Here is a 23,446-nt window from a genome sequence, read left to right on the forward strand (position 1 = left end):
CTTGCTCACAGACGTCTCAGCTGAGCAAATGTGTGAGGTCAAGGATTTGAACTCAGGCCTTCTATTTGATGGATGGTCTAAGGCGTTTTTCCAGAGAGTCATACGACTCAATATAAAGCAGCGTTTTAGTGAAAATTTTCTGCTCTTTTAAACAGATCGTTTGAAATCAGATGTAATGCACTGCTTCGTTGCAGTGGAAACACTCGTGCACCATTTTGAGGGATTAAATTGTTGTAATATTCTCTTATCAATGAGGCAGTTTCTGATACAGTATGTCCACATTTTTGGAGAAGACACCATTAGACCCAACCAGTATGTCAGTTTGCTGATATTATTAGCTGATATTGACCAATCATATATACTAATATTGTCACGTGTTGCCTAATATGAGCCGATTAGCTTTTTGTTCTTCTTGTGTAGATCATATTGCAGAAAGATGCTCAAGGTTATTTAGAAATGCTGTCATTACACAATTTTTCCAGTAGAGCAGCTCTGACTCCATTGGTTACAATACAGCCAGCACTGTCTGCAGCACAGGTAGCAGAGAGTGGTGCGGAGTCAAGTGGTCGGTAAAATAGATTTCTTGAAAGTTAAAAATAAAAGTGCTATTATCATTTTCCCTTCTCAATATAACTCTAATAAAAATGCATATATAAAGAATATTGGTGGATATATCAGTATCAAAGAGTTTTACTTGGCATTGGTCCCTAAAGTATAGCATCATTTGGGCTCCAGAAACCATGTTGTTGATCTGTTGCCTCAGCATATAGTGCCATGGGAGTAGAAAATGCACTCTGGCCCTCATCTTTGTCTGCCAGTTTATTGCTGTTGCACGTAAGAACAAAAAAAAAAACATGCTTGTTTGAGTGTACACTCATGCACATATATGTACACATTCACTTCCATTTACTCCACAGGGAGCGGTGAGTTTGTGGAGTATTGCGGTTTCCCTGCTGGAATCTCTGCCTCTATGTTGAATGCAGCTCTCTCTCTCTCTCTCTCTCTTTTCTTTCTCCCTCAGTAGCTTTCTCTCTTTTCCTCCCCCTACGTGCTCTCAGTTAATTCATGTTCAAATAAGTGAAGCTTTATTAGTGTGTCATATTGATCAAAAGCAAGCGTATATTTGTCCAGAAAGTCCCAGTGAGCATGCTGCAGTGCTTGTTGTACAATGTAAGTACAATAATTCAGAAAGTGCCCCTCTTTTTCTTTATCTGTCTCTTTCACTGTGAGGATTTAAGCATACAAGGCAGTTTCTCTCTCTCGCTCTCTCTCGCACTATCACTGTTTTTCTCGAATCCGAACAGTGAAAAGTGTGAGTGCTTGTGTGAGTGTGGGTGAGGGAGAGAGTAGAAAAGAGAGAGAGTCGGTGCTATTCTTGGCTGGTTGGGGAAGTCTTGGCTCCCTGGCGTATGGGAAAAGTGCTCTTGGCAAGTCTTGAACCGAGGCATTCCATTATGCTGTCCTCTTGAAACACACACAGACATACAAACTTGTTTTCGTCGCTTTAGAGGACACTGCATTTACTTATATTTATTCCCTTAAGACCTAACCATAATCACTATGCGCTAAACCTTAGCCTCACATTAAACAAAACCCAGGGCTTTACCCAACAATGTAATACCTTGTGCGAACATCACCTACAGCATGAGTAGTAGAAGTACACACAAGTGGCTAAAGTTTGCATTTGCATGCTCTTTAAGTCCCGACTGCATAGTTTATGCTGCTTTTTTCATCCTTTCTCTGCCTCTCTCTCTCTGACACACACACCCACACTGACAGGAGAAAGACTAAGTGCAGTCTCAAAAGAGAGATTTCTCGTAGTACTACATTATGCCCTGAGGCCCAAAGCCAGAGTTTCACCGTCACTCACTCACCCAGACACACACACAGAGCATTCAGCACAATATCCGCAAATCAATTGCCTAAGGAGTGAGAGGCTGTCTGCATGACTTCTATCAGCTAATAGATCTCTTTCTTTCAGGCTCTCTCTTTCTTTGTCCATCTCACTGCAGCGTTGCTACAAGCTGACATCACCGTCTCTCATCTTCCTCTTCCTCCTCCTCCTCCTTCATTTACGGGCACCTTCCTCTTGCTTTCCCTTTCCTTATCCCCATGTCTTTCCCTCCTGCCCTTTTTCTCTCTACCCCTGCAAAGTCTTACATAACTGCAGTCAAACTATGTGAACTTCGAGGCAAAGATTGGGTTTGGCATTGAAATGGGGTCAGGGTCAAAAGGTTTTGTGTCACATACAACCACCCTCAACACAACTGGGCGTTCTGAAACATGTTACTTTCCATCCATGAGACAGATGCATGCATGCAGAAGAAAATTGCATGCAAATAAGTCCTTTTTGGTAACTGCACACAACTGGCTGGTCTTTCTTGTGTATTTGTGTCCAGCTACTGAAAATAGTGATTTTGAAAGAAAGTGACAGAAAGTTGGAAAAGTGAGGCAAAAAAGTGAAGTGATGACAAGTCTGTGTGGCCAGGCTGTCTGTCTGTTTTCTTTTAGTCTGTAGTTTGCAAAGTCTTAAGCCATCATACTGTTGGAGTGAAGCTATGCACCCTCAAATTCAACACAGGCGGAGTATGTATGTATTTGAGTATTTTAACAGAATGCAAATTATTTGGTTCTATCCAGAGAGGTCTAAGCTGGACAGTATTTTTGAATGTAAGATACAGATATTGAGAAGTCCAACTAGTACATTGGCCATTATTATCAGCAACTGATAAAGGAAGAAATGGCAAGCATTTAAGTGAATGTATGCAATTATCCCTCTATATCTAGAAGTATTTTATGTCTGCGCCTAAATTTTAATACAGCTGTGAAGGTATTTGCTGCACCTAAAAAGCAACATATTAAAAATAGTTAGCATTACACAAAGGACACTATCATAGCTAGTCATAGAATCATAACATCATAGTGCCTCATCAACATATTTCATGTTTAGACAAAACAGAGAAAACTGAATGTGTTCACAGATGTAAATGCATTTCCCCATGTGTTTTGTGCCTGCATTTGTTTAAAGCTCCATTTTATGGAATGTCTAGTGTGGGTTTAATGGAAAAATATTATTTTGTGTGTTTCTCTTTATCTGACTTTAAAAACTAGAGTTTGCCCTTTGGCTATGAGCTCCATCTTTAAAGTGAAGAAGTTGCCATCAATATTTTATTTTTTCATGTATGAAAACATTAACAAAGTCACTGCATTTTCCGTCGCAGTATTTCAGCTTGATCGCAGATTTAGAACATTAAACATGGTCCCTTTGTTGTCAGCGCACACAAAACCATATGCCATTCTGGGAGCCTGACAGCAATCAGCATGCCTGTTCAACATGATTGTTGGTATACAGTAGCATGATTGGACAGCCGTATGGGTTTGAGTACTTTATCAAAGTCTATTACTGTGTTCATTATTTAGCTCTTGGCCTCAGGAGGAGTGATGCTGCTGGGCAGCATGCAGCCACCTGTGGAGTGTGTTGCTATTGTGTTGTGTGTGTGCCTGGCTGTGGAATTTGTTTGTTTGGATGACGACTGAGTCCTGTATGACTCCGGTGTGTACTGCACGTGTGTCCTGTTGAGTCTCAGGGGTGTTGGATGTGTGTTTGCGCAGAGCTTTGATGAATGTGTGCTCAACTAGTGCTGCTGCCTGTCTGACATTTTTGTCCGTGTGCCTTTGAAAAGGTGGAACACATTATTCACAGACAAGGACACACGCTGAGCAGTCGCTCACCTCTCCTTCATCCACACAATGCCCACTGCCATGCCCATTCATGCCAATTAGTGCCAATCTGCCTGCCTGTGCCTATTACAGCAGGACAGTTCACCTTCAGCAAACACAGCAGTGTGGTTCTCTGTCCACATATGGACACATGCAGGCATCATCACAAAAGTCTGTTTGTGTGTGTTCTTCTTCTTCCAGTCTGTAACGTGTGTGTGTGTGGCAACAAGCACATCCAGCAGCATTAATGTGTCGTAGTGTGTTTACATTAACATTTGCCTCCGCTGCGCTCCCTGCAGCCCCTCAGAGTCGCACATCCCACACCTGTCACCTTTCCTTCAACCCGACTGCAGCTTCAAAATCATCTAACTTATGTCATCTGGTTTCCTGCTTGCACTCCTCACCATGTCTCACCCACGTGAACGGATTCATGGGGGCATGAAGGTGTTATAAACATTAAAGAGGATTTGTTTTAAATTAGCATTACAAATGGACTTTTTATGTGAAGAATGTGGGCGAGAATCCATTTAAGACCAACAGGCTCAGTCAGTGACACCCCGCGTATGGAGTGTATAGGTGTGATGCAAGACTGCAGCGTGAAATATAATTAAAAAATCAGGCATATTAATGTGGGCTGTGTTTTGTATTTGAAGCGTAGCATTTAAAGCATTGTGACTTTGGTGCGAGTGTAGTGTTGTAGTGTACGCAGCAGTACATGTTGCTGTTCTTCCTCTGCAAAGATGAGTCAGGGACAGTAAGGTGATAAATCAAGTCAAGTCAAATCTCTTCATAAAGCACACTGAAAAATGTAGTTGAAGCAAAATGTTGTACAATTAAAATATCAAGACATAAAACATGAGGATGAAAAGGGTATGAAGGATTTAAAAGGACATAAAATAGTGGAGAATAAATGATACAACACAACGAGGGATGGCATCGGGATGTCAAGCTGTACTTGAATCGAATGCCAAACAGAAGAGGTGGTCTTTAGAAGCGGCTTAAAGGTTTCTAAAGTCTGAACAGGTCTCTCGTGAAAAATAAACTGTTCCAGAGAGTGTGAAGGTTTAATCAGAACATCCAAGATCATCTGTTTAATCGACCTCGGTGCTCTAACGGATATGATAATGCAAGTGTTCTGCTAAATAAGGAGGTGCCAACCCATTGAAAACCTTAAAAACAAAAAGTTAAATCTTTACATCAGCGCAGACAGGAAACCAGTGGTGGGAGGACAGTATCGTTGTTATGTGATCACACTTTGTTTTTTCTGTTCGAAGACAAAAAACAGCCGTTTTGTACCAGCTGCAGACACTGAAGTGATGACTGTCCTACGCCCACATCCAAAGAATTAAAATAGTTCAGCAATGTTGTAATAAAGGCGTTAATAACTTTCTGAAAATATTTGGGAGACAGATGAGCCTTTACTTTGGCTCGAAGTCTTAATTGAAGAAGTTAGTTTTGGCCACTAAATTGATCTGTCTCTGAAATTTGAAGAAGCAGCTAAAGATCACATTAGAAATGACCTAAAAGGGACTGAATAAGCTTTATAGAGACTGTCAGTAAGTTCAAATCAGACATATTAAACACATAATGGCTTTAATCATGCATTGGTAAGTTTTTAGACCACATGGGGGCAGCATAAACAAGCCAAAACCACATGATATGATTTAAGTTGATTTATTAGCAAAACAGTTAACTATTTGTGTAATATTAGTGCCCATCTTATGAATGTAATGTTCGGTATGAGAATGTCATGTACGGTTGGTTTATCAGATTTTTTGTAGTGAAATGATTGCATAACACAAAACCAGAAACACCTGAAGGCGGCGCCGCTGTGGTTCAGATCCTGCGTGTTTGTCATGTTGACCCCTTACACATTACACTAAGAAATGTGATCCATGCAGAAACATTGATCATTACTGAAATCTGTGAATGATGAAGACGAATGAAAGGCCAGATTAAATCAGTAAAGCAGTCCAGCATGTGGAGGAGCTACATTTTCTAAGCTCTTGTCATATCACACATCGCAGTCATGGGCAGTGTAGATGCTTGTGGAGAAATATTTTCATGTGCTTTTTTATAATAGTGAAGTCAATTTAAAAAAAGTAAACAGGTGTCGACATTGTCTGCACTGCATTTTTCTTAAATGAGTGACAGTCTCTTTAATACGGGTTGGGGTTCTAACAAAGGAGTGATAGTTGTGTGGGTAGAATGAATGAACAGATTGTGCAGCGATGAATGGAGTTTGAATTTCATCTATCTGTGCGTTCTCGCTCCTCTTGTTTTCTCTCTCCGACTGCCTCTCGTCCTGCATTTCTCTCTTACTCCCTTTTGTGCCGCAACACTCATTCTCCGAACAGGATTATATATTGTCTTTGAAATAATATTTGGGTGTTTATGTCTGCATTTATTCTTCGATAAGTGTGCTGGACTTTTGCCTGCAAATTTGTGTGTCTGAATGTCTGCGATGACTACTATTGTTTGTTCGAGTGGGTGTGTGCAAATACATACTTTGTACCAAAATGAATGAGGGAGCATCGGTTCAGATTTGTGTGTGTGCATTTCAGAATGCATGTTTGTATATTTACACATTTGTGTGTTTGCATATGTGTGTGTGTGTGTACTCAGTAGGATTATACAGCAATAGAGGAGCTTAGCAGTGATTTGCCCATCCATTCCATTCCCTCCCTAATCCTGCACTCACACACACATGCTTCGTGTGTGTGTGTGTGTGTGTGTGTGTGTGTGTGTGTGTGTGTGTGTGTGTGTGTGTGTGTGTGTGTGTGTGTGTGTGTGTGTGTGTGTGTGTGTGTGTGTGTGTGTGTGTGTGTGTGTGTGTGTGTGTGTGTGACTAGCAGGGATCTAATAGTGTGTGTGGATTAGTAGGTTTGTGAATGGGATGTGGCTTGGGCCGAAGTAGCACACTACACTGCCAACGAGTTCACACAGCCTGGCAGAGGGTTTGTGAGAGCAACGGAGATGAAGGGGGTACAAGGAGGGGGAGGAAAAAAAGTGACAGATATTTGTGGAGTGTGTAAAGTTCAGAGGGCGGCGTTAAGGTGACTACGCGGTGATTGCAAAAGGTTATGAATCATAGGTTAGGAAGGGAACATGGGTATGATATGATTAAAGCGTAATCAGGGTGTGCCTTCCTCAAGCCCGTCTGGCAGTCGTCATTCATGGGTTGGAATGTGACCACTTGATGGCTCTGCACCTGCTGCCTGGCAAACCCGTCGCACATGCACTCAGAGACGGATGGAAAAGACACGGGTAAACAAGAGAGCTGAGAATTTCGCCGACCGAGACGAGAAGGAGGTGGAGGGGGGATAGATGGGTAAAGAGAGTGTAGGAAGGCGGGGGTTGCTGTTGTCATAACCACAGCATGTGTGAAGTTTGCGTGGGCGCCTGAGAAAGAGGAAAGAGAGCGACAGGAGAGAGAGTCAGAATGTGTGTGTGAGATGGAGAGGGAGCAGAGAGAGAAGTCTGTGATATGTATATGGGTGTATATATATAGAAGCTTTTCATCAGTTTCCTTAGTGACTGGCTGTGACTGAGACTGTACTCCGCTCTGCAGAAAAGGCAGACGACGGCGAGAACAAGGCAGCATTCGCCGTGGAAATTTTTCAGTGCACTTAACATTTCATTGATTCTTATTACGAGGAGGTCATTGACTAGTTTTGATTCTAAGAGTGAGTCCTATTGGAAAATCTATTGCCTGCTTCTTGAGTTTAATTTCGCTTTGGTAATTTCTGATGGATCTCAAAAGGAGTGTTACTTCTGAAATGTATGACTCTAAAAACATCATAAAAAGACTTTGAGGGAATGTTTTACTTGCATTGCATGTGTTAGCAATGAGTTGTGTTTAGTACGAGCACAGATGTTTGTTATTTATGATATCTGTAAAAGATAAAGTTGGAATATCTGCTTTCATGCACACTTTAGAAGTTTTCATGTCATTCTCAAGATTCAGATGTGCAAAATAATTATAATTTCATGCTATACACTAGGGCTGGACCCGAATATCCAAATATTTGGTCATGATGGCGGTATCCATACATTTATTTTAAGATCCGAATAGTCGAATTCCGCTCGGTATTCGTCTCATCAATTTGCCCAGCACCCCCCGCCCCCCATCTCACGTTACGTGCCGAACCAAATATTCGGATATTCGTCATTAATCGTGGCCAAATATCCAGAGCCCAGAAACTGCTATTCGGGCCAACCCTACTATACACATGCAGTCCATTAGTGTTTAAGAAGAGGTCACAGAGCAAGTTTCAGGGTCAGAGACGATAAAACATGAGTTTTGCTGAAGAATTGACACTAAAGTTGTGATAGTTTGGATGGTTAATGACGGTCTCCAGTTGTTGTTGTTCACAGGGAGCAGAGATAGAACAGCTGAAGAAAGGACATGCAGAGAAGGCTCAAAAATCACAATGTAAGAAGTTAAAATTTCTCCCGACTAAATCTGTCGTCTCTGTGCTCATTTTCTGTCCTCCACTGTGTCTCTGTCGTCCTGCTTTCAGTTGACAGCGGATTGTAAACAAACCCACAAATGTATTATGATTAAATGCAGAGAGGCACCAATTAGCTGCCAGGGCAACAGACAAGTGTTGCTGAGCTGTTGAGGTCACTTGACAGAACAAATACACAGTCTTGTCTGCCGAATCTCTACTGTATGTAAACGAGTGCATTGCTAACATGAACAGCAGCGACATCAGCAGACCAAAAGAGCGCAAAAAAAAGTCAGTCTACACCAGCAGAAAGCGCAGGAGAGGAAACTTAATAGACGGTTGCTGCTTGATTGATTGGTCTTTGATGGCATTTTGTTTGTGAAAACATAGCAGATCTTGTACTTACTATGTTTTGAAACAAAAGGAAAAAATAACAAAGATTTCTCATTTTCAATCATCTCTTGGTCCACTTTGCCACGCTCACAGTCAACGTTGAAAAGTCTCTGGAACATTGGATTGATATCAAGCTGACAAGAAGACCAACCAACACAAACAGGATGTCTGTCTTTTTAGTGCATGTTTAGACCCACTTGGTCTTGTGGGATTCATTACAATTTTGTGTGTGTGTGTGTGTGTTTTTGCATCTTAGGAGTGCATGCTCATTTCTTCCCTGTGCGTGCTACATCTCTTAGCATTGAGGAGCACATTTCATCTATATTTACTTCCAAATGGTCTTTTAACTAGGTCAGCTAACTAACGGAAATAGACTGCTCTGCACCGGTAATCAGTTGTGCCATCTAGTGGGCAAATCCAGGAACTGCAGCCTTGTTGAATCTGAGCATAAAAGCCTGCTGGATCTGAAAAAGAGGAGAAACAAACAGTGGTTTTGAGCTTTCCTGTGTTTATTATTGATCTCATTCTCAGGGCTGCACCTTGAGGTTATAGACACATGTGAGTGTGTGTAGACATGCATGTGAGGGTGGATGTAGTGTTGTTCATATGTGTGTGTGTGTGTGTTTATGTGTGACCGAACATGGATTAGTCAAAGTGTTAATTGAGGGAAAAATAAATAATGCAGATTTGAATACATTTCTATTATTAATGAAGCAAAAAAAAACCAAACAAATTCACTCATGCTTGCTTGTCTTACTTTTACATAACCATAATGTGAATATTTTGTGATTTCTTGTAGGTCGCGAATAACCAATAAACTGCCAAAAACATGAGATCATACTTGCAGCTCTACATACAAGCATATCTGTGTGTAGATGAGTTTTCCATGTGTCACTCTTTCATGTACTCTCCGTCTCTCTCTCTCTCTAATCTCTACTGCTCACTCTCTCCCTCCCCCTTTATCTCTCCCACACTCTCCCTCTCTGCCCTTCTCACTGTAACACCCTCCCACCCTCTCTCTCTCTGTCTCTCTGTCTCTCTCTCTCTGTCGGTCTCTTTCTCTGCTTGTAAGCGGTCTCTGGGCGTGCAGCCAGCTGGCGTGTGTGTGTTTTTTGAATGAATACCTGATGAAGTTGGACGAGCGAGCCGTGGGAGGGGCCCAGTGTGTGTTAGTGTGTGTGTGTTAGTGTAGGGCAGACAGTGTGAGAGCTCTGGCTCGCATTCAGCCCCTTGCATAATACACGTTGGAGCTCTGCATGCGGGACTCCCTCCCTGTGGGCGTGTGCAAGTGTGTGCTACCAATTTTGTGTGTGTGTGTGTGTTTGTGTGTGTGTGTGTGTGATCACCTGAGTGCTGTATGTCAGTGGTAGTGAGGGAGCTTCCTGCCTCGCTGTCAAGATTTAGGAGAGGGCTGTGTGTGTGAGTGTTTGCGATGTGTGTTTTCGTAGGAGAGGGGGGGTGTGAGAGAGAGGGAGAGCGAGCGAGAAAGGCCGAGAGCAGTTTGTAGCACACTGAGAATCTGCTTGGGATTTTCCGCTTGAGGTCGAGGGGGGGAGACGGAGAAAGACTTGGGGTGCTTTACGAGCACAGAGGAGAGGAGTTGAGGGAGCAAAAAGGAATGAGAAGGGGAGAGAAAGCATGCTGCTGCAGAAGTGGGCTACTCCTGCTACCCCGGTAAGTACACTTAACACAGTTTAGAATGAAGAGTGTGTGTGTGGGAAGCGAGAGAGAGTCAGTCTGTGTGTCCCGAACACTTGTGTTGTTGTATCACAGTATGTCATTGCATACTGCGTCTGCCCTAGTTTTTCATACAAACGTTGTTGCTCCTTTCTTCCTCTCAGTCGTCGTCCTGAAGCGTTTCCCCCTCCCGACTTCTCTTCTCTTCTCTTCTCTTCTCTTCTCTTCTCTTCTCTTCTCTTCTCTTCTCTTCTCTTCTCTTCTCTTCTCTTCTCTTCTCTTCTCTTCTCTTCTCTTCTCTTCTCTTCTCTTCTCTTCTCTTCTCTTCTCTTCTCACATTTTTCCAATTCTCCTTCTTCCATTGGCTCCCTCTGCCTGCCTGCCCGCCTGCCTGTCTGTCGGTCTGTCTGTCTACCCCCCTCTTCTCCTCTTCCTCCAGCCAACCTCAGGGTTGTTGAGGGGTGAGAAAGTGCAAGTCATGCAACGCTGCCTAAGTGTTTGTTTTCTGAAAGAGACTCTCTCTTTTTCTCACAGTCGTTCGTTTCTCTCCATCGCTGTCTCTCTTTATTTTGTAACTCCTAACCACTCTTTCTCTCTCTCACTCTTTCTTCTCTTTTTCTCAGTCTCCCCTCCCTGACTCCCTCCCTCCGTCCCTCCTTCCGTCCCTCCTTCCCTCCTCTCTTCCTCCCTCCTCTCTCCCCCTATGCCTCTCTAACTCCCTGTCTCCATCTGTCAATAGCAGATCCTCCATTACTCCCTCACTCTCTGACCATACTCCTGTATGTGTGTGTTTGTTATTGTTTGCGTGTAATTACTGGTAGAGAATGACAGTGAATAAAGTGGCAGCCTTGTCAAAGTTCCCAGCTTGGTCCCTGTAGTGTGCACACATATGCAAGCACACACACACACATATGCACACATGCAAACTCACACACACACTAATAAAAAACCACATAGACAAAACAGCTACAGAGAGGCACAGATGAAGAAATAGAGAAGTAGAGAGAGACTGATAAGTATAAGCCTGCAGCAACACTGTACTTTCCAGTTGAACTATATTTAGCAGTGAGATAACACATCACGTTGGACTTATCCCTTTGATCGTGATTATGATTATGACTGGGCAATCATGCACACACAGACTTAAATGCACATGTACCCCATGCTCGCCAGTTTCTACATCGCTGCTGACATTTGTTTGTATGCTTCTGCACAATAAATAGTTACTTGTTGGTTAGATGACTGTCAGAACAGCACGAAGATACTGTTTTGGATTTAACTTTCTGATGTATGATATTCTGAAATGTACCCATGAATAGCAACATTTTCAAATGTGAAATACGAACAAATATAGTGATTAATGACACTGATATCTTAATGAAACTGAATTCTCTTTAAATCCTGAGATGCAGTTGCTTTAAAATGGAGTTTAATTGGACTTTGTTCATGAACTGTATAGTGATGAGGTTTGGGGTAGAGAGTTAGGGCAAGTTCATGTCCTTACTACCACTAAATGTTTAATAATGTTGGCGTGACCACAGGGGAATGTTCTACATCAAGATCAGATGTTTAAATAGAAAAAACGTCAGTCATTTTGTTGGCCTACATGTTGCCAAGATATCAGATCTTTGTCTGCACCGATCAGACACAACATTTAAACCACTGACAGATAACATGTATAATCTCGGTCATCTCATTACAATGCAGTGTTCTGCAGGAAAACATTGGTTCCTGGCATTCATGTGGATGTTACTTTGACTCATATCACCTACCTAAACATTATTACAGACCTCCTCAGCACCAGCAGCATCCCCCAGCGGGGCAATACTCCTGGGTACACCTCCAAAACTGCAGAGGAATGCCAGAACAAAAGCCTAAGGCAATGACCTGTCCTCTAAACTCTCCTGATCATAATCTGATTGAGCATCCAGGGGATCTGCAGGAACAAGCCTGATCCACGGAGGCTCCACTCTGTAACCCACAGGACATAAAACATCCACTGCCAATGTCCTGGTGGCAAATAGAACACCCTCAAAGGTCCTGTGCCCATGATCTGTTATATCAGAGCTTAGCCCACCTAGAGGAAGGTAGTTTTAAGGTTGTGGCTGATCAGTGAACATCTGTGGCATCAGTCAGAGAGACAAAAGAGAGAATAACTGTGCAGAAAACAGAAATGTAAGTTTTGGTAAAGTATTCTGTGACTGCAAAACCTAACAAATTTTGCTATCTTGGAACATGTCACAGAATTGACCATTGGAACCCATCGTTAGAACCAGACCTTTTTATTTCTGTCTCATCATATGCAGCATTACTAATAATATATACAGATGGGGGACACATTTTTAGAAAAGTTGACATTATGATCATGATAACCAGTGGAGAGTGTCATGTTTGGGATATATAGACAGGTGACACATTAAAGGAAAAACAACATAAAGTGTCTTAGTAATGTGTTGGGCCACCATGTGCAGCAGCTTCACTTTAGCTGGGTGTTGATTCCCAAAGTCTCCAGAACTCTAATGGAGGGATAAAAGTAAATTCTTGCAAAAGATACTCCAAAACCAAACCAGCAACATGCTCCCAACAGCTTAACAGAATCACCAAATCCCCTCCCTGTAGGGGCAAAGCGTCCAGGTTTTTCCTTTAATTTGTCTGAAGTGTTTTTAGAGGCCTCCTGGAAAGATTTGGTAAAGTCTTTAAGTGTCTATACTCTATGTAGTACTGTCCAGAGGTTTGTCATGTCACCATCAGCCTCCACACACACAGTTTTCCAAGGTACACGGAGAGGTTGCCACAGTTCATCTCCGTGATCTCAGCCTAGCTTTATAATGCAAATGTCAGAGCTCTGACCATACAATCTGTTGCAGGACTCCTTGTTGTTTTTTATCGCTGCAGATAGTTTATTTCTTTCTCACTCTGGCTATACTGCATGTTTGGGGTGGTTCAAGTTGTGAGTCAGGTTGGGACTATTTCAATTTGGCATATGTCAGAGGTCTCATTGATCTTTGCATTGTGTGATGGATCACAATGAACATCTTAAGTGGCTGAAAGTTTTGTACCATATGTTTCCCTAAGTTTTACACATTTAGTTCAGACAAATTTATTATCTGACTTGTTTGTATGGAGTATATTGGCTGTTTGGTGACAGTTAGGAAGGATTTCAGTTGCTTAGAGATCTACAATATAACTTTAAAAGCCAGTGTTTGTATCTTTGAGTGTAAACACTTTGTAATCGTGATATTAAACCAGCATGGTGGTCATATAACTGCAGCACTGGCGCCATAACCACAAAGCACTCCATTACTGCCTGCGTAAAACATGAAGGGTTTATAAATTATAGATTATCATTTAAGGTTAGTCCTCAGTAGGAGTGTAAGTCAATGTAATGTCCTCTGAAGTAAAGAAAACATGACTGTGTGTGCATAGAGAACATAAACGCGAAAGACTTCTTGCCCACAACACACTCGCACATACACACGCAGGTTTAGGTGAAGGTGGATCATTGTGTTTGTGGATGTGTGTGTAAAAGACACTAAAGCACATGGAGGGCAGGCGACTCGGGTTACAGTTCATCTGATATCCACACACCCACAACGACACACAAACTCACGCACTTGCAAGCTCAGCAAGATTCAGGTGACTTAGCTTTTCAGTGAATGTGTGTTTGAGTGTCAGTTTCAGTGAAGCAATACTCTCTCTTTTTGCAATGTAGGTCAGTCGAGCCTGCCTCTCTTTCTCTCCCCCTCTCCTTTCATGTCTCCCATGCATCTTAATCCTCTCCTCACTCTCATACCCCTGCTATTCAATGTTCCTCACCTTCCTGTCTCTGTTTATCACTTCCTCACATTCCTCTGGTAACCCTCCTCGGTCTCCTCCCTCATTAGTGGTTGTGTAGATTTCCTTTTCTTTCACTTGAAGATACCAAAGTTCCCCACCCTAGGTGCCAGAAAAGGGTTGACAGCGAGCATGGCTCCTTCTTGCTACTCCTTTTTTGCACTTTGAACATTTCTGTCTCTCTGTTTTACTCTCTCACTAACACTGCAGGATGAAGAGACAATACCCAAACATGAAGGTTCAGTTTCATCCCAAGGGAGTCATGTGTTTGTATGTGTCTGTATTTGTGCCTCACCCTCTGTCCCTGCAGTATTTTATTCAAATCCCTATATTTCTGTGTTGTATAATCTCCCATATTGTATAACTCAATCAAAATGCAAATGACAAACCAGTTTTTGGGCAGGAAATGTTTAGTAGCTGCACACTTGTTACGCATGCTGATTGTAACTGCATGGTATACCATTAGTGAACACCATGCATAAAGTATTTCTCTTAGAATTTCCAACAACTGTTTTCACATGCCAGAGTGAATTGTCAGAATTGATGTGCCTCACTGTGAAGATAAAAGCTCTCATTGATGGCAGCGCGAACAGATCTGTGGCTGGATGTACCGACACTGTCAGTGTTTGATGTGACAGCTGATATGAAAAGTCTCTGATCTGAGATGTCTCAGACACATAACATTCCTCTTATCTCAGAGTTTTAATTTGAACAAGAGCTTGTTGAATACAAGTAGTAGTTTTTTTTTCTTCTGAACCTACTGTATATCAACTATTTTGTGATGCAGAATAAACAGTACAGCGAATGAGAAGTTTTGGTTTTGTAGACATTGGCTAAGTAGATTAATGCCAAAAGGATGCCAGGAAACAGGAAGCAAATACTTTGAGAGACAGAAGATTAAGAAAATGAAACTGTTTAAATGGTAGAACGATAACTGAGAATGGAGCTATGTAGTAGGAGAGGTGGGCAGGCTGAGGCAGGAGAGTCGAGTGGAGGTGGAGTGACGGAGGAGAAGCCGGGAGAGGCAGAGAAGAGTGCATCTTAGTGCTAAAAGCTCACCGATCAACAGTACCTCTCAACACACCTCTGAGTCATGCCTGCTTGATTGAACAGATGGTGTGTACTTGAGTGTGTGTGTGTGTGTGTGTGTGTGTGTGTGTGTGTGTGTGTGTGTGTGTGTGTGTGTGTGTGTGTGTGTGTGTGTGTGTGTGTGTGTGTGTGTGTGTGTGTGTGTGTGTGTGTGTGTGTGTGTGTGTGTGTGTGTGTGTGTGTGTGTGTGTGTGTGTGTGTGTGTGCTCATTGCCATAAAACAAAGCCCGTGTGTGTTTGTGTGTCTGTGGCTGCTCTTGTACTTTATGTGCATGTACATTTGCATGTGTGTTTACTCCTACGCCCGTCTCTGCAGTAGTGTTGTAGTAGCACTGCGACACTTCTTAAATCACAAGAATCTGCTTGAGATGCAAGATGTCCCTCTTCCTACAGATCGTGGACACACAAACACACTCACACACGCACAAAGTATGTACAAGCTGTGTGTGCCGTTGCTGTCACTCTGCAGGAATTGGCAAGTGAGACCTAGAAAGCCTTGGAGGTTCTGACCCATTCATTCCTGTTGAGAGATTAAATCTTTTGTGTCTTGACAGCTCCATACATCAGATAATCAGACTCATCAGTAAAGAAGATGACTCTTTTTACATTAGTGGAATGTGAATCTTATATTTAGTGAAGATTTTTGACCAGACACACAAATATTGCTGTGACCTGCTTTTATATCTTTCAGATCTGTGTATTCAGATCTTTGTTGCCCACAAGGTAATGATATCATACAAGGCTTTCAGTGTGATGTCAAGACACTTTTACTATGGAGATAAGTTTTCTGTCTGGGCAAAGAAAAATTACCTTCTAATAAAGAATTGATATATTACCTTTTTTCTCTGAATCATATTGTATAAAACCTCTGAACTTCAGGCTGTTAGTGGGTGTTTTGTACTCCAGTCACATTCATATATAATATGGGTTCATCTTGCACTGCAATAAAAAGTCACGCACCTTTAACAGCACTGCCATGGCTAGAAGCAGAAATGAGTCAAAAAGTATTTTGTGCAGTATGTTACAGTGCCAAAAAAAATAAAGAAAAAAGGAAAGGAATTTCCTTGCATGAAATTGATGAAAAAATATATGTACCCAACATGTTCAACATTTTTCTGTTCCCTACAAGTGCTACCAATACTAGGAAAACTGAACTCTACATACTATAGATATCTCACTGTTTCCATTTTTGAATTTGTTTCCAAACTATCTTCTCTGTAGGAGCACAGCCCGCAATTCAGCAGACAAGTCCCAGACTTGTTTTTGTTTTTGTTTTTTTTATTTGTCACCAATTGTTTGTTGGATATGACAAAGAGCACAGAGTTTTTAGTTAGGCAAGAATCTGGTTAAATCAAGTGGTTTATTTTTTAAAAATTTAAATGAGAAATGTACAATAAAGTGATTTTAATGAAACATTTAAAGCTTTGTTTTGGTTCAGTTTTCCTATCAGACCTACATGTTGCACATTATTAGCTCAAGGACCATCATAAAGTTGTTTGACTTCTTGCCGATATACTGCCCACTGCTGGAATCAGCTGCTCATGAAACTTTTATCTGCCTTAAACGCTTTTCATATTCCATCAGTTTTGGCTTAAAGTCTTCTGCTATACTTTTGCAAAAGTTGTCCGTGTCGATTGTTCGTGCTTTTAGTGTTTTTCTTTAGCTTGTCTTGCCTTGCTTTTGATTAATGCCATCATTTTGGTTCTGATTTTAGTTTAGCAGACTTGCTCAAATTTCACAGTTGCATGAAACAGTCATAATTTAAATGCATTGACTTTGCAAAATGAAAAAAAAATTGCTATTCTACTCTGCTGTGGATGTGAAGCCCAACTTTATAGTGAGTCAGTCAACTCAGGCTACTTTAAAGGCTACTTTGTCGTTTAGCTGGACAAATATAGCATAGCTCAGTGGGTAGAGTGGCCGTCTTGTAACTAGAAGGTTGCCGGTTCGGTCCTCGGCCTGTCGAGCTCATGTCGAGGTGTCCCTGAGCAAGACACCGAACCCCTAATTGCTCCTGGTGGGTCGTGGTTAGCGCCTTGCATGGCAGCATCCTCCATCAGTGTGTGAATAGCTAAATGAGACGTATCGTGTAAAGCGCTTTGGATAAAAGTGCTATATAAATACAACCATTTACCATTTTAAATATACAACACGTCAATGTATACTCTTTAGTGTGTGTGCGCATGTCAGTGTGTGTGTGTCTAAAAAGTTGTACTATGTTTCAAGAAAAGAACATGTCAGCATAATTGAATATGCCCAGGTGTCAGTGAGTAAGCAAGTGGTGTGTTCCTAAGTGCGTTTGTGCGTGAGCGTGTGTGTCTGTGTGGGTGCATGTGCTTGAAATACATTATGTATGAGATTCACACCAAGCTTTCCATCTTTCGCAGTAGGGGGGTCCTCGCTGACAGATGGCGCACACACACACATGCACACACATGTGGTAAACACACACACGCGCTTAATTATGCACAGCACTGCTGGTAATCAGTTGTGCAAGTACAGCAGTTGCTTTGAACTTCAGAGTATTAGTATTATTATTGGAACTGCTTTCAATTATTGATAGATTTATTTGTCACCAGTTCCTCTGGGATCTCATTGTTGTGTTTTACATAAACTACAAATTAGCTCAGTTGTCTTGTGCTGTTGTGACAACATGTAACGCACATATATACTCAACTTGTTGCATTGAATCCTTCTGTCAGCTCTTTGCCTATTTCATTACGTCTGTCACATTTATTTTATTGTACTTGATGACCTCCTGATTTTTTGTTACAAACCTTAATTTTCCAGCTTTTCTTTGTCCTTCAGAACATCTCTGTACACTGAGTTCACTGTTCACTATTAAAGCGTTTCTTTTTTTTCATTGCAGAGCATTCTTGCATAAGTTCATGGTCTCTCTTTTTTCGGATAGGTTCATGGTCTGTTTCTGGACCTTTGTGTGAGTAAACGTATTACTCGTACGTTTCACTTCTTGGAGCCTTTTGTTGTGCTCCTACATAACAAAATCTATTGGTGTAATATTTTGCTAGGGCCTCTATGCCTTGCTTTTCATTCTCATGCACTCTGTTGAAAATCGGTTGCGCTCCACATCACACTGCTTGAATTGAATTTGCACCAAGCTGAGAAACATAATCTTTGGTAGTTGAAGTTGTTGTTTTGCTCAGAAACAGTATTAACACTTCACTAGTGCTCCTTTGTGTGTACCCCTGGCATAGTGTGTATTTCATTGTCATTGAGAAGCAGTCAGCTGATGCTCTAATGTAGCCTTAGAAGCAGGGAATTCTGAGAGGTTGTCTGTTTTGGTTGCCGTCTTTTGAAATTATATTTCAGTAACCTCAAATTTGTGTGTATTTACCAATTCATCTGCTTGAGAGCCACACCTTTCCTGACAGTCTGCATTTCTCTCTTCCACAGGATTGTGCTGCGTGTGGGCAGACTTTCTTTTGCAGGGAAATGATTCCACATGAAGTGCAACGCACTCGACCCCCCATCGTCCTCTGCGGCAGCAGTAGGTGTGACGGCGTGACACTCTCCCCTACCACACTGAGCTCCCCCCTCAGCCGCTAAAGGTCCCTGGACGGAAGAGATCACCCTACCCCTCCCCTCTAACCATCCCTCCATATCTTCATCTCCATCTTTAATCCTCACTCACCTGCTTGTTAGGGCCTGGATTTTCTTTGTTATCAAGAAAAAGACCTGATAATCAGCGGCCTTGGGTGAACTGGATAGCGGGGGAAAAAAAGACAAGATTGGGAAGGTTAATTTATAGCTAATTAATGTGAAACAAAGGACAAAACATCAAAAGTGAGAAAAGGAGAAAGGAAAGTGAGAAAGAAAGTCAAAGAGCAAGGGAACAAAAAGAAAGAAAAAGCTATTGTCCAAAACTTAAGGGAAGATAAAGCAAGTACAGTTGAGGGACGTGAGGTGAAGTCAGAATGAAGTCCAACCAGGAACGCAGTAATGAATGTCTGCCCCCAAAGAAGAGGGAGATCCCCTCAAGTACGTTACCTTCGGAAAATCGCTCCCCGACCATCCCACCTGCCAGCGACAACCAGCGCACAGAGAACATGGCCTGGCTTGCCAGTGTGGCTAGTGGGAATGAGAGCAGTGTGGGTGCACACCGTACCTTCAGTCAGTCTGATGGACCCCAGTATAAATCCCCCTCCTCTGTATTAGACTCTTCGTCCTCTTCCTCACTGAGGCTAGTCTCGTCCCTTCCTACAGTGTACACATCCCCCCTGTCACAGTCCACAGTTGGAGGAACTGTCCATTACACCCAACTGCCTCCCAATCTGCAGTTTATAGCCTCACCCTACACTGCTCCGTACACCGGCTACATCTCCCCTCAACTGCTTCCACCTCCTCCTCCACCTCCGCCCCTCTCCTCCTCCTCCTCTTCCTCTTTGGCTGCACAGAGACCCTCACACACAGAGACAGCTTCTGCTCCTTCGCAGGCCTCCAAACAGGACCAGCAGCGAGCATCCACAGGGCGTACCTCCATGCCTCCCCCTACAGACCCCGTCCCCCACCATGTTCAAATGTCAACGTCCCCACGGACTGTGCCGTCGCCTCACCACCAAGGAGGCACTCACCTTCCATCCCAGTCACTGCATCCCCACCATACTTTGGGGCACAGCATGTCCCAGGTTGTGGTGCAGTATACGGACGGACTCACAAGGAAGGAGGAAGTTGGTTCCAGACCCAGAGAGCTCCACAATGGAGAGCTGGAAAGAGGCCGGCGGTTTGGGGTGTCCCCTGAGTCCAGCCTCTCCAAGTCAGGAAGCAAATCACGGGATGCAACTTCCTCTTTGTCTTCCTATGAGGCCCGCCATCTGGTTCTGCCATCAGATTACTCTACTCATGATCCCTCAGGGTTGAGAACCTCTGTCATGTTAATGCCCAACAACCACGGGGACCACCAGCTGGTACCACCCAGAGCCAGCCCTGAGAAGCTAACAACTTCTGCCCCCGCACACCTGGAGAAAGGTGGTATCATCCTGGGCAAACCTGTCAATCGCGCACCATCTTCATCGAACACCACCTCGTCTTTCACGTTTCCACCCCCACTAAGTGTAGACAGCCTGAAAGCTGCTGTCAGCACGCTGTCACCCCAGACCGTCATCCAGACCACCCACAATGCTACAGAGACACTGTCAATGGGGCTACCTTCCACCAGTATCTACCCTCAGCCGCCTATTATTGGTTACATCGCAGGGGGGAGTGGAAGCACCTACCACACCAGCCTACAACAACACTTACTCATTCCAGGCACCCAACCGGTCATCATCCCTGTTAGTGGAGGTGGAGTTCCCGCCTTGGAGCCTGTAGCCTCCCACGTTACATCATCTACCCAAGGCACACCTTTTCCTACAACACTCCCACACACATATATCGCTACCACTGCCCCTAAAGGAGAAACTCTGGAAACCCCCAGCAGCTCGTATCACCAGGATGCTTCGGGTGCAATGGTCCAAGCCCAGCTTCATCTTCCCATTGGTCCTGCTCCTCCGGGGCTGGTTGCGCCTTCTGCTCCTCCTCCCCCCTCCAGTACCATGGTGCCCCCCTCACTCCCGCCATATTTCATCAAGGGGTCCATCATCCAGCTCGCTGATGGCGAGCTGAAACGCGTGGAGGACCTGAAGACAGAGGACTTCATCCAGAGTGCAGAGATCAGCAGTGAACTGAAGATCGACTCGTCCACAGTGGAGCGCATTGAAGGGAGCCACACCTCACCCAACTTTGCAGTGGTTCAGTTCTCCGTTGGTGAGCACCGTTCACAGGTGAGAAAAAATCAGAAACCTTTATTGAAGACTATTCTGAAGGTCCGTATATTGTCTCATAAGAAGTAGCAACTGATTAGCCTGGCTTAGCATAAAGGCTTCTTGTAGTCTTATGTAATTGCCCAGCAACCCTCTAATAACAGTAAGACTCCAGGAATTAACTGCTGTCTACCAAGAACTAGTCCTGGACACAACCCCTAGAAAGCAATGACTTGTTTTTCTACTCCATTTTTTGTAAGAATCAAACAAACCAAATATAGTATGTACTTTAGGGTTGCAGAATTTTCTTAACCTTAAGACAAGAGTCAAATTAGCTCCCCACCCCCACTTGTCTTTCTGCCAGGCTAAGCTATTCAACTTTAGCTTCATAAAACATAACATTGGTGTTAAACTTACAAAAATGTGAGCAAGTGGATTTCCCAAAATTATAAATGTGCCTTTAGGTGCTTTATTAAAGGTTTTTTGAGTTTGTTAGGCCAAATGCTTCATTTTTGGTCACTTGCATTTATTATTCACTTGTTCATGCACTTGTTTGAATTCTTGATTTACAATGTGAATTACATTAGAGCAAGAATAAATGTTCAGTTTTATGACTGTGTGTGCGTAGCCCTCTCACTGGCTTTACTATTATTTGTGAGGGGTGGCCAGACTTTAATCTAAGGTGGCCACCCAGAGCCACCCCTGTGGTCTGCCCTTGGAAAAATGACAAAACCACATACCACGTGAATCTATTGCCAGGCTGAACATTTCACTTGTGGTTTTCATCCGTGCACCTGAATGATGACTTTTAACTCCATCTCCAAGATGGCTTTTATGTGTATTCTTAGCTGGTGATGTTAATGTTGAATGACAAGTGTTGAGCTGCTTCCATATTAATTACTCTATTATCATGAATCTCACAGGACTCAGCTATTCCCTTTGTAATTAAGTCCAATGTACCAGCATGGCAGTCATGTAACAGGCATGATCTGATTATGAGCTTTAGAGAAGTTCAAATGGTTGAGTGCTGGAATCTACTCATCAGGTTGCCTTAATTATTCAGTAGAACCAGGAACATATAGAGAGAGAGGTACAGTACAGCAGCACATTGCCTCTGCTTTATGTAATACCCTGTGTGTTTGAAGTCCAAACAATTACATCAAAATTCATTGGTATGTTTTAAGAAATGTGAGCACCTGAAGTACTAATTTATGACTAAAGATGTGTAAAATATTAATAACATCCCATGAAAACTGCTGACTTTTTTTTAAACGTATTTGAACAAGCAAATGCCTCATTCCCGTCAAAGCAGTGCCTACACAACAGCACAAGGATAATTTGCTTTTTTTAAATCATTTATTCAACAAAAAATATTTAGGTAAAGTAATTATGCCCTCAGGGGTTAGCATCACCACTCTTCAATGTACTTCCTTCAGTTGTAAGGTGTCTGACAGTTCCCTTGCACGTTCTGCATATTTCAAAACCCACTACTCCATTTCAGGAGGTTTTGGTATATTCCAAAACCCTTAAATTCTACTTTTTAAGATTCTTGGCTGGATTTGCCAGTGTGCTTAGATCCGGTTGAAAGGTCAACTTCTGGTTTAACTTCAGCTTTCAGACAGATGGCGTCACATTATCATCAATCAGAATTTATGCTCAGTCAGCGATAAGCTGCCCAGTTCCTGAGTCCCACACCAGAACATTTCCACCTCCTGTCTTCAAAGCTGGTGATGAAGCTGCCTTTGGTCTGCTACAAACATGTCTACTGTTACTGTGGCAAACTACCTTATCTGTAATTGCTCTGTCCAGAGTACATTCTAAAAGCCCTGCTGGTCTTTGCCCGTATGTTCATTGGCAAACTGTAGTTTCACTCTAATGTTCTTTTTGGACAGCAAAGACTTTTTCCTGGCATGTCTCCCATGCAAGTCGTATTTGTGCAATCTCTTTCGGATTGTACACACAGCACTTACAGAGTTAAGAGCAGAGTCTTTGATGAAATTTTGGGCTTCATTGGACTTATTTTTGCACTTATCCGTGTGCCCGTGTCATTTGAAATCAGCACCTCTTGCAGATGGTTTCTTCAAAAGAAAACAATTTTCTCATATAAGTTGTTGATCTTTTAAGTCCCTTGGCACATTCTTAGGCATCAACAACCTTGTTTTTCTGAAGGCCTGAGAGAGCTCTTTAGATCTTGTAATTTGAATAGCAAAATGAAATAACACTGCATAAGGAATCATTTGCATCTAATCTGGAACCCCTGATTCTAACTATATGTATTTGACAGAGTGATAATCGTAGGACTACAAAATATTAGTTTAATGTGTTATTTGTTGGAAAATATCACCTTTATCTTTAGGCACCGTTTGAAAGGGGATTAAGGTTTTTTTTTGTTCAAACATGCTCAGAAAAAGCTAATAATTTCCATGAGATGTACTTATTTTTCCCCGTGTAGGCTTATTTTACATGTTTCCACAAACATTTTTTTTAACTGTCATACAGAATTCTCACTCTTTCACAGCTCGA

General features: G+C 42.5%; 1 protein-coding gene across 1 annotated transcript in view; it reads left to right on the top strand.

Moving 5' to 3' along the window:
- atxn1a (ataxin 1a) overlaps positions 1–23,446 on the top strand; it is a 103,722-nt gene that overhangs the window by 77,918 nt on the left and 2,358 nt on the right. Inside the window, 1 exon segment of the mRNA XM_022209441.2 lies at positions 18,579–20,944. Within this exon segment, the coding sequence (XP_022065133.2) occupies positions 19,100–20,944 (1,845 nt within the window). The 5' untranslated portion in view covers positions 18,579–19,099.

This window comes from Acanthochromis polyacanthus, chromosome 11 (assembly GCF_021347895.1).
Source record: "Acanthochromis polyacanthus isolate Apoly-LR-REF ecotype Palm Island chromosome 11, KAUST_Apoly_ChrSc, whole genome shotgun sequence".
In the NCBI taxonomy this organism is placed as follows: domain Eukaryota; kingdom Metazoa; phylum Chordata; class Actinopteri; family Pomacentridae; genus Acanthochromis; species Acanthochromis polyacanthus.